Source organism: Crinia signifera, chromosome 6 (genome assembly GCF_055691185.1).
Source record: "Crinia signifera chromosome 6, ASM5569118v1, whole genome shotgun sequence".
NCBI lineage: Eukaryota > Metazoa > Chordata > Amphibia > Anura > Myobatrachidae > Crinia > Crinia signifera.
The window spans coordinates 100,972,198-100,983,582 of NC_139222.1; the positions used below are offsets into that span (position 1 = coordinate 100,972,198).

Sequence of the window (11,385 nt, forward strand, 5' to 3'; positions counted from 1 at the left end):
GTATTGCTGACATCTGTAATAGAGTGGAATTTTTTTGAGATTTGTACCAGTGAAAACTGACAAGAGCTCTGTCAGTTGGTGTAATGTAAGTTCCACTTCAGTCCACCTTACACTTGATCCACAATTTAGGTGCCGGTGGTGGTTGCAATTATAGAGATGAGAAATTGAATCTAATTTGCCAATTGTACATATTTTTCCATCCAGATCATTACCCACTTAATTTGTATATACTCAGTCAATTTGAGACACTGCAGGAAGGTATTGTTTTTTATGTATTCTCTCTGTATGTATGTATTTTATTAAGAAATTTTTCATGTATGTTTTTAGTAATTGTGTTTATTATTTAAATGTTGGCCGTAGACCTGATGCATTTTACTGGTCTATTTATTGTTATTAATTGTATTAAAACAATCAATTGCTTTTTTAGTAAAATTTATACAGTGATGTCAATTAGATATGGCAAACGTCGATAATGGTTTTTGTATATGCATTCTGCAAATGATACTCTGCATTGCGTTCTTTTATTGTCTTCTTCACTTTTTTCGTCTTCATTGTCCTCCTCCTCCTTCTGAATTTCTTTTTTAGCTTAAATGAGCTTTACATGTTTTCTCCTGTTTTTTTCTGATATACTGTATTGTTATCTTTAGAGCAACTGCAGCTTTGATAAATCAAGTCGTCTAATGCCCCTGATGAAGTCACGTGGTTGACGAAACGCGTTGGGCCTGTCGTTATACTGAATTATCACAGATGCTGTCAAATTGATTCATTTATATGATTATATTACCACTGTATTTTTTATGAGCCGTGTTGTTGGCTTTTATTAAATTTTTGATTGTGTAAAACAAAAAAGTTGTGTACTTTCACCTTCTAGCGCACTCTGTTCCTGTCTTGTATATATATATATATATATATATATGTGTGTGTGTGTTTGTCTGTTTATAGCAGCACTAATAAAAACCGTGCATCTGACATGCATTCTGACTTATGATTCTACTAGTGCTTTTTGAAGCAGTAAAAAAACAACCACCAGTGGCTATGAGAACTTGCATTGTTATGCAGCAGCTTAGAACACCTTGTAATTCTTAATTTCAGGCTTTTAACTCTGGATAATAATACTTTACACATAAGTATGGTAACAATCTGTACTATGATTTGACATAAAAGTTACTATAGGTGATAATGAACCAGTACACTACACAGTGTATCCTACAGCCAGTTTCCTGATCAATCATTAGCTCTTAAAGGAATTTTGTTGTTCAGAAAATCTATTCTGACATTTGTTTGTGGGCAGAAAGTCTTAACACATCAATATGACGACAGGGCATACCTACGGGGGGGGGGGGGGGGGTAGCCCAGGGGCGGGGCTTGAGACACTTTAGAGTGTTTAAAAGAAGCTGCCTCCTACCTGTATCATCAGAAGACACAGAGAATATCTTGACTTGACAAAGAACAAGGAATTACTTTTTACACCAAATGCTCTATCCATGTAAGTACAGAAATGTGACATGTGATTTGTATTACTATTATATTTAATTTATTTTTCTCACTTAAATGAAGCCGTTTAGTTCATCTTATAGTATATGCATTCAATCTATTGTTCACAGTACTGTAGTTCAAATTCTAAAGATAGAAAATGGAAATCTTTGATATTGGTGTTGATCCCTATAGATCTCGGAAAATATTTTACAACCAAATATAAATGCATATACTGTACTGCAGATGGTATTCTCTGCTGGGGCAGGGACTCTATAAGCACTGTGTAATATGTAGGCATTATATGGTTAGATGGAATTCCTCCGGCATCCCGGCAGTGGGGATGCCGGCATTCACAATACACAATACTGCCGCCAGCATCCCAACTACTGCCAAGAGACCACAGGTGAAATCCCGGCATCTATGAGATTGCCATTGCCGGAATCCCAACTGTTGGGATGCTGAACGTAAGTATGCAGGTTAGGGTGGGGAAGGTGGGTTAGGTTAGGTTAGGTTAGCCACTAGGGGATAAGCTGCAATAAAGGAGGGTTAGGCACCTAGAAGGGGTGATAGGTTTAGGCTGCAGGTTGGGGTGGGGGGTAGGTTTAAGGAGAAAGTCAGCAGCTGCAGCATGACCACCCCCCATGGTGCGGGTGAGCGGTGGGGCTCAACTGGCTTTTGGGGGGTGTGGTGGGGGTGCGGGCACCACTCACCTTGCTCCACAGGAGGGGTATTGTGCAGCCGCCGCTGGCCTGCTCCCAAGTGCCGCCCTCCAGTAGCCAGCGCCCCCAGGCAAATGCCTAAAGCTGCCTAGTGGTGGTGCTGGCCCTGTGGTTAAGATTAGGCTGTGGGGAGAGAGGGTTAGGGGTGAGAATGGGAGCATAAGTATACTTATCTGACCCCTGTTGGTATTTGCTCCATGGGGATGCCGGCATCGGTATTCTGAGTGCAGTACTTCTCTCCCTGCACCAGAACCTCCACCCCACCATCATATAAACCTTCCAAAGGCAGGCGGTATAACATATTATTATTATTATTTGGAAAAATAGTTTCAGGGAGATTATAGTTGCTTTTGCACAGTGCCCCATTGAGCGGGCATGTCATGCTCCACCCAAAGGGAGTGTCTAATTCCATATATGGAGAGATTGTGAAAAGCTCTTGTGAACTTGGCACCTAGAAGCGTGGGTGTGTAATTTAAATTGACTTATATCCAAATGTAGATGAGCCCCCAAAGCAGTTAGTAAGAGCTACTAGGTAAAGTGCTGGGAAATGGTGCTGCTTATTCGGGATGCAGTTACAATCCCGGCGGTCGGGATCCCGGCGTTCAGAATCCCAACGCCGGAATCCCGACTGCCGAAATGCCGACACATTCTCCCTCCGTGGGTGTCCATGACGCCCCTGGAGGGAGAATAAATTAGTGTGCCGAGCGTAGCGAGGCACCGGGCCTGCTGCGTGGCGAGCGCAGCGAGCCCGCAAGGGGGGGGGGGGGGGCGATCCACGGCCCCCCTTGTCGGCATTTCGGCTGTCGGGATTCCGGCGTCGGGATTCTGAACGCGCCGGGATCCCGACCGCCGGGATTCAATACTGAATCCGCTGATTCAATGTACTGTAAATGTATCTATCTTTCATTCCTTTTTTCCCCAAAAATGTAGCAGTGTAATGTGGGAGATGTGAAAGGAGGGAGATTGTAGACTAATGAGGGGGAGATGGAGATTGCTGTTATTTTAGGGTCTCCTGCAGAATGCAGGAGGGTAGGCAACTATGCGGTATGATTGGTAGACTCAAAATAATTTTTTTTTGCATCAGATGTTAAGTAGCTTTGTTTCTATATCCTGCCTGTTGTTTCACAGCTCTAGAACAGATACAGAGCAACACAATGCCATCCCAGCAGAAGACAAATCTCCTGAATTCAGGCATTATAAGTCAGGGAGACCTGAACAGCTTAAGCCCAGATGTAGTTGATTTCATATCCACCTATGCCCGGATCTGCCTGCCGGAGAATGTTCACATCTGCGATGGCTCAGAGGAGGAGAACAAGAAGTTCCTCCACCAGATGGAAGAAAGTGGCATGATCAAAAGACTCCACAAATATGACAACTGGTGAGTACGGAGCTGTATTTATTTATTTTATGGATTGTTTCTTATATAGCGCAGCAAATTCTGTTGCAATTTACACTTGGAAACAACAGTGATAAAACAAAACTGGGTAAAACAGACAGTCATACAGGATGGAGGGCCCTGCTCGCAAGCTTTTACTCTATATTTACCATGTGTATAATGAGTATAGGAAAATATAGCTATGTATCATACATAGGGTATTACATGCGGGATGCAGTTAAAATCCCGGCGGTCGGGATCCCGGCGTTCAGAATCCCGACGCCGGAATCCCGATCGCCGAAATGCCGACACATTCTCCCTCCTGGGGTGTCCACGACACCCCTGGAGGGAGAATAAATTAGTGTGCCGAGCGCAGCGAGGCACCGGGCCCGCTGCGTGGCGAGCGCAGTGAGCCCGCAAGGGGGGCGATCCACGTCCCCCCCTTGTCGGCATTTCGGCTGTCGGGATTCCGGCGTCGGGATTCTGAACGCCGGGATCCCGACCGCCGGGATTCAATACTGAATCCTTACATGCTGGGATTTACAATTCAATAGCAAGTTAAGAGACTCGGGGGGAAATTTACTAAGATGGGAATTAGACTTCACTTATGATGTTGCTATGGGCAACCAATCAGAATCTACTTCTTATTTATTTACCACCCTCTAGAAGACAATAGACAGGATCTGATTGGTTGCCCATAGCAACATCACATGTGAAGTCTAATTCCCATCTTAGTAAATTTCCCCCTCAGTTTCCTAAACCATACAAATGTTGGAGGAGAAATAAGAACCTGAAAATAGCACTATAAACAAACAAACAAAAAAATAAAGTTAATAAATTGCTCCCTTTTTGACGTGACAGTTATAGTACTCTATATATCAATATATAATCTGTAAATCTAACTGTATGGCTTAAAAAGGTCCTGTGTGGACTGAGAAAGTGATGACAATAAAGTATTTGTATTCTGTGATGAACGCAATGATGTTATTGCAGTTTCTTTTACTGTGCGGTAATTGGGTCCATCGTTCAGATGGTGACTTTTTCCTCTCTTTCTATGAACTAGTTGGCTGGCTCTAACAGATCCGCGGGATGTAGCGAGAATTGAAAGCAGGACAGTCATTGTTACTCAAGAGCAAAGAGACACAGTTCCTAATGCTAAAAGTGGAATCAGCCAACTTGGTCGCTGGATGTCAGAAGAAGATTTTAAAAAAGCCTTCAAATCCAGATTCCCTGGCTGTATGAGAGGTACAGTGGGATCGATTTATCTATATGCTGCAGTTATCACAGCTGCCATCAGTAATTGTGGGGCCCAGGACTGACCAAATAGGAAGGGTCCCTTCTCCTTTCTTAATCCCTTGGTGTGCCGAGTAGGAAGGGTCCCTTCCCCTTTCTTAAACCCTTGACGTGTCCTCAACACTGGCCGCACTACTCTACCTCTACATTGCTTCAAGGGAAATGTGAACTTTGTTTATGACAGATAATACTTGATAGACCAGTCCTGAGCCCCTATTTTTCTGGGCCCGGGACTGGAGTCCTGGCAGTACCCCTTTGATGGCAGCCCTGATCACAATCACTTTTAAGCATACTATAAGTTAAAGTAATTACCCTTAAGTATAATACTTGAATGGCTTTTTATTTACAGGTCGCACAATGTATGCCATTCCATTTAGTATGGGACCCATTGGCTCTCCGCTCTCCAAGATTGGCATTCAACTGACAGATTCTCCCTATGTTGTTGCAAGCATGAGAATTATGACCCGTATGGGCACCAGTGTCATGGAGGCTCTTGGGGATGGAGAATTTGTTAAATGCCTGCATTCTGTAGGATGCCCGCTACCGCTGGAAAGTAAGTCAGTGCATTCTGTATAAATTATTTCTCAATATTTAGTCTTGAAAAAATAAATAGAAGGGTGAATATTTTCTGTATAAATTTTTTTGCTAAATCCAGGCATTTGTTTTGTAGAACCGATGGTGAATAACTGGCCGTGTAATCCTGAGCTGACACTCATTGCACATATCCCTGAACGCAGAGAGATTATCTCCTTTGGAAGTGGGTACGGTGGAAACTCTCTCTTAGGGAAGAAATGCTTCGCACTAAGGATTGCCAGTCGGATTGCCAAGGAAGAAGGCTGGCTGGCAGAGCACATGCTGGTATGACAATACACACTTTTCATTGCTTTAGGCAACTTTTAATGCTTTTCGATGAACAGATTGAAATATGAGCTGTTTGTTTGCCAGGAAATAATATTATTATAATATCATTACTCATTGGCCCCTCTAGATTCTGGGAATCACCAATCCAGAAGGAAAGAAGAAGTATTTTGCTGCTGCATTCCCCAGCGCTTGCGGGAAAACCAACCTGGCCATGATGAAGCCATCACTTCCTGGCTGGAAGATTGAGTGTGTGGGTGATGACATTGCATGGATGAAGTTTGATAAGAATGGTAATATATCAATCATATTTCTAGCATTGTCCAATAATACACACTCTATGGGGGGTATTCAATCCCGGGTCACAACTGTCTATCTGTCCCGACAGCTGTGACCCTGGCCTGTTTTCATTTTGATCTACAGCATATCGCCAAGTGGGATTCAATTTCCTGCCTGCCGATTTTTAAAAAAGGGAGGGTGTCCAAGTAAACGGCTTCGAGATTCGGTTGTGATCACGACAGTTCGCGGCCGTAATCAACAAAATAGGCCCAACAGCTTTCAAAGTTGGGTCCGTTCTGTCAATCTGCCTCTTCAATGCTGTCGGGTATGTCGGAAATAGCGGTGGGGATTGAATACCCCCTAAGGGCTTTGGGGCAGATGTATTAAGCCAGGCGAAGAGATAAACTGGAGATAAAGTGGAAGGAGATAACACACCAGCCAATCAGCTGTGTTTGAAATATGACAGTTGGGAGTTGATTGGCTGGTGCGTTATCTCCTTCCACTTTATCTCCAGTTTATCTCCTCACCAGGCTTAATACATCTGCCCCTTTATTTACTAAGATGTTAGTTCTATTGAAGATCGGATGTTGCTATGGGCAACCAATCAGATTCTATCAATTATCTTCTTGAAGGTGCTAACTAAATAAGAAGTAGATTCTGATTGGTTGCCCATAGAACTCCCATCTTAGTAAATAAACCCCTAATACTGACAATTTGGGGCAATAGGCAGCAAACTGCAAACCTCAGGCTACCTTTAGAAAAATAAAACTTATTTATAGAGTGTTTTTTTAAACCAATCTGCATTGCTATTATGTTGTATTTAATATAATTACTTTGATTGGCAGTGGCTCTGAAATACCTACGTACAGTATTGTATATTGTAAACGCAAAGACATCAAATAGCTTTATCTAGGTAAATATTTATTGTATTACTAGAGGTTTGTATGGTAAGTAAATATTCCGCAGCACTTTGCAAAGAATATTTTTATTCAGATCCTTTACCGGTGTAGTTTACAACCTTCTAAAATAAAAGGGAGAGCATATAAACTCCACACAGAAAATAGGCTTTGACAGCGTTTAAATGTAACGGTTAAAGGTGTGGAAGATTTGAAGGTCTATGTACTGATCACACCAATAAATTCCCTTGTATTTAGGTAATCTCCGGGCTATTAACCCTGAAAATGGCTTTTTTGGTGTGGCTCCTGGGACATCCGTGAAGACAAATCCTAATGCCATGGAGACCATTTCGCAGAATACGATTTTCACTAATGTGGCAGAGACAAGTGATGGTGGTGTCTACTGGGAAGGCATGGGGGAGACGCTGGCACCAGGAGTCACATTGACCTCATGGAAAAACAAGGAATGGACTCCTGAATCTGGTAAGGACAAAGTCAGTTCAACAAAACACCAACTCTTATGGATCACTACTATGGGCTTGACCCAAAGGTGCACATAGCAAGCAACTTTGGGGATTTCTGTATTCAGACATTCCACCTTTGATCCCAGCTGGCATCATATAAGTGATTCCTCAACCACCATTCATCTGCTGGTGAAAGAAGTCATAATCAGCCCACATTTGCACCAGTTCTATTCTTCATGCAAAAGATCCAACCGATGTTGGACAGATAACTGCATGTGCTTAGCCCTGAATAACCTGATATGTTTCCAACACCAGCATTACACAGTCATAGAAAACATGACCTAATGCAAATGCCCAGTTACAGACTCTCAGCCGCAAACAGAAATAGAACTTGGATATCCTAGTTGCATATGCAAATCTTTAGCAGGCTACAAGAACATCACAAGATCTGCATGCAGATGGATGTGCTTGCAGCTTTAAATCCCTATGGCGATATAAACACAAACACAAACATTGACTGTTATTACAAGATGATATACACATTTATTTGTATAAAAGTAACTTTTATTAGAACATTTACACTTAGGGGGTTATTTTGGTTCGCTCTTTCTGACAAAATCCTTCTTATATGGACAAAACCATGTGCACTGCAGGGGGGCAGATGTAAAATGTGCAGAAAGAATTATATTTGGATGAGTTATTTTGTTTCTATGCAGGGAAAATACTGACTGCTTTATTTTTACACTGCAATATAGATCTCAATTTGAAGTAAAACCCTACCCAAATCGAATTCTCTCTGCACAAGTTACATCTGCCCCACCTGCAGTGCACATTGTTTTGTCCATCTAAGAAGGAATTTGTCAGAAAGAGTGAACTAGAATAACCCCCTTATGATGACCCTCTTATATCAGACTGTTTTTATATTATTACATTTATGTGGCTAAATGGATTGTAACAATAGTTTTCTTTACTGTTGTAGGTGAGCCAGCTGCTCATCCCAACTCTCGATTCTGCACTCCAGCCAATCAGTGCCCCATTATTGACCCAAAATGGGAATCTTCTGAAGGTGTACCTATTGAGGGAATCATTTTCGGAGGACGTAGACCTGCTGGTAAGTAGATTCCAAAAACTTCTCATTGGAAAAATGAGCATATTTATGATAGGCTGTAGCACACATTATGACATGCATTGTGCTGTGTATTTTTAGCTTTCATAGGATATTTTGACTGTATATAGCTTTATATGACCAAACTGTGATTTTCATTTTAAGGTGTGCCACTGGTTTATGAAGCACTGAGTTGGCAACATGGTGTCTTTGTTGGCTCAGCAATGAGATCAGAAGCAACAGCCGCAGCTGAGCATAAAGGTGAATAATTGTATACGCAACAGGCCAGCACTCCATGAAGCAAGGATGGGGAACCTTTGTATCTCCAGCTGTTGTTGAACTATACATCCCAGCATGCCCTGCAACTGTTTTAACATGGCTAAATAGCAAACATCAGTTCAACAACAGCTGGAGGGCCAAAGGTTCCCCATCCCTGCCATAAAGTATAACACAGAAAGTATTAATAATATTCTATTTCAAGGGCTGACAAGTTACCTGGTTTCTTTACAGGCAAGATTATCATGCATGACCCATTTGCCATGAGGCCCTTCTTTGGATACAACTTTGGCCGATATCTTGCCCACTGGCTCAGTATGGAACACCTTCCATCTGCCAAGCTGCCAAAGATCTTTCATGTCAACTGGTTCCGTAAAGACAAGCAAGGAAACTTCTTGTGGCCAGGCTATGGTGAAAACATCCGTGTCCTTGAATGGATGTTCAACAGAATCAACGGTGAAGACTGTGCCAAGAAAACACCCATTGGCTACATTCCCTCTGAAGGGTCTCTGAATTTGAAGGGGCTTGGGGATATCAATATGGAGGAGCTGTTTGAAATATCCAAGGAATTCTGGGAAGATGAAGTGAAAGACATTAGTAATTACTTAGATGACCAAGTTAATGCTGATCTCCCATACGAAATAGAATGGGAGCTAGAATCTTTAGAGGAGAGATTGAGGCAGTTGTAATAAGTTTTAAGGTTACATTTAAAGTACTCTAGTAGTTTTTAGAAAATGATACTTTTCTGAACTTTAAGTCTGGGTCCCCCTTCTAAATCAATATGCAGACAATCTATTCCGAATAGCACATTTTCCTGGGAATTTAGATGTAATGGGAAGACCTTCATAGTAGTGCATACTGTACACTATATACTGCCTTCCAGTCTTTATTTCTTTTACAGTATGATCTTTTGAACATGTACAGTAAATAGGAGAATGAGAACTTAAAAAAAGGAAGAAAATATTTCCTGCTACAGGAGGGAGAGAAAGATGAAGTACAGCATACAGGCATAAATCATCAGGGAAAAGAGAGAGAGAGAGAGAGAGAGAGAGAGAGAGAGAGAGAGAGAGAGAGAGAGAGAGAGAGAGAGAGAGAGAGAGAGAGAGAGAGAGAGAGAGAGAGAGAGAGAGAGAGAGAGAGAGAGAGAGAGAGAGAGAGAGAGAGAGAGAGAGAGAGAGAGAGAGAGAGAGAGAGAGAGAGAGAGAGAGAGAGAGAGATATTTAGGAGAATTGAAGAGTCTATACTAATTTTTTATATACATGTTCTTCTTGTTGAAAGTTTGGTTTGAAGAATATTTTAACTATTTTTATATCACTATATAAGTTTTTCTATGAATAAATATATATATGTGACTTTTTATGTTGTTAAGTGTATTTAAAATATATTTTTATTAAAAAAAGTGATATGACTCCATTGTTTTTTTTAATGAATATCTGAACAGAAAGGGTAGTATCAAACGTGTCTCTGCTAGAACTTTTGAGACAATGAGCTACTAATGCAGTGTACACACCTAGGCGATGCACATCGTGAGCTGGTCGTTAGTCGATCGTATGACCCGCTCACGATCTTGCAGAGCGTACGACCCGCTCACGATGTGCATGCGATCAGGTTCCGATCCAATCGCGTCCCGCACCCGGGTGAATGGTCGTTTTCAGATCCTACCTGCTGCAGGTAGGATCTGAATAACGTCTGACCCGCCGGGCCATGCATCGGATCGGGATCGGACCAGAACAGAACAGACAAAAAAGGGCCCAATCGACCTACAATCTACATACAATCGGTTGGAATTGGATCTAGATTGATGGGATTGGGCCCTTGTCGTTCTGGTGTATACCCTGCATTAGAGAGTATTGACTAGGGTTCCCACTACTGTACTGTAAGGGTAAATTTACTAATACAGCAGTTCTATTGAATATAGATAAATAAGAAGTACAATCTGATTGGTTGCTATGGGCAACATCCATTCTTCAATAGAACAACCATCTGCAAGGGGATGGCACTGGAATCCCAGCAGTCACCCACCAAGATATATATATATATATATATATATATATATATATATATATATATATATATATATAAAGTCCAGAGGTGAGCAGCACTTCCTCAACAGTGGTGTAAAAGCGGGGTGCCATCCATAACCCCAATGGGTTAGATAAACAGATTCCAGACGGCGGCACTCACCCAGCAATAATGCACAGAGGCAGGGGTTAAACTTTCAACGTTTCGAACCTTTAATTAGTGGTTCTTCATCAGGATACAACTTGTATCCTGATGAAGACCCGCTAATTAAAGGTTCGAAACGTTGAAAGTTTAACCCCTGCCTCTGTGCATTATTGCTGGGTGAGTGCCGCCGTCTGGAATATATAAATATATATATATATATATATATATATATATAGAAGAAAGAGAAACAGAGTGCGCCCCTATCATAAATTCCACCACCAGAAAATAACCAATCAATGGGAATTCCAGTTGAATGTTAACAATTGGCAATTGAATACAACATTTTTTTTAAAAACATGTAGTTTTCATCTGTAACTACATGTTTTTAAAAAAAATGTTGTATTAAATTGCCAATTGTTAACATTCGACTGGAATTCCCATTGATTGGTTATTTTCTGGTGGTGGAATTTATGATAGG

General features: G+C 41.5%; 1 protein-coding gene across 1 annotated transcript; it reads left to right on the forward strand.

The window, feature by feature from the left end:
- The first annotated feature begins 1,400 nt into the window (after positions 1-1,400).
- Positions 1,401-9,810, forward strand: PCK1 (phosphoenolpyruvate carboxykinase 1). Its single transcript, XM_083146556.1, has 10 exons — positions 1,401-1,486; positions 3,324-3,573; positions 4,634-4,815; positions 5,213-5,416; positions 5,534-5,721; positions 5,852-6,014; positions 7,155-7,379; positions 8,340-8,471; positions 8,631-8,726; positions 8,976-9,810. Exons 1-10 carry the CDS (start codon positions 1,474-1,476, stop codon positions 9,428-9,430), a joined length of 1,908 nt encoding a protein of 635 aa, XP_083002682.1. The 5' UTR covers positions 1,401-1,473; the 3' UTR covers positions 9,431-9,810.
- The last annotated feature ends 1,575 nt before the right edge of the window (positions 9,811-11,385 follow it).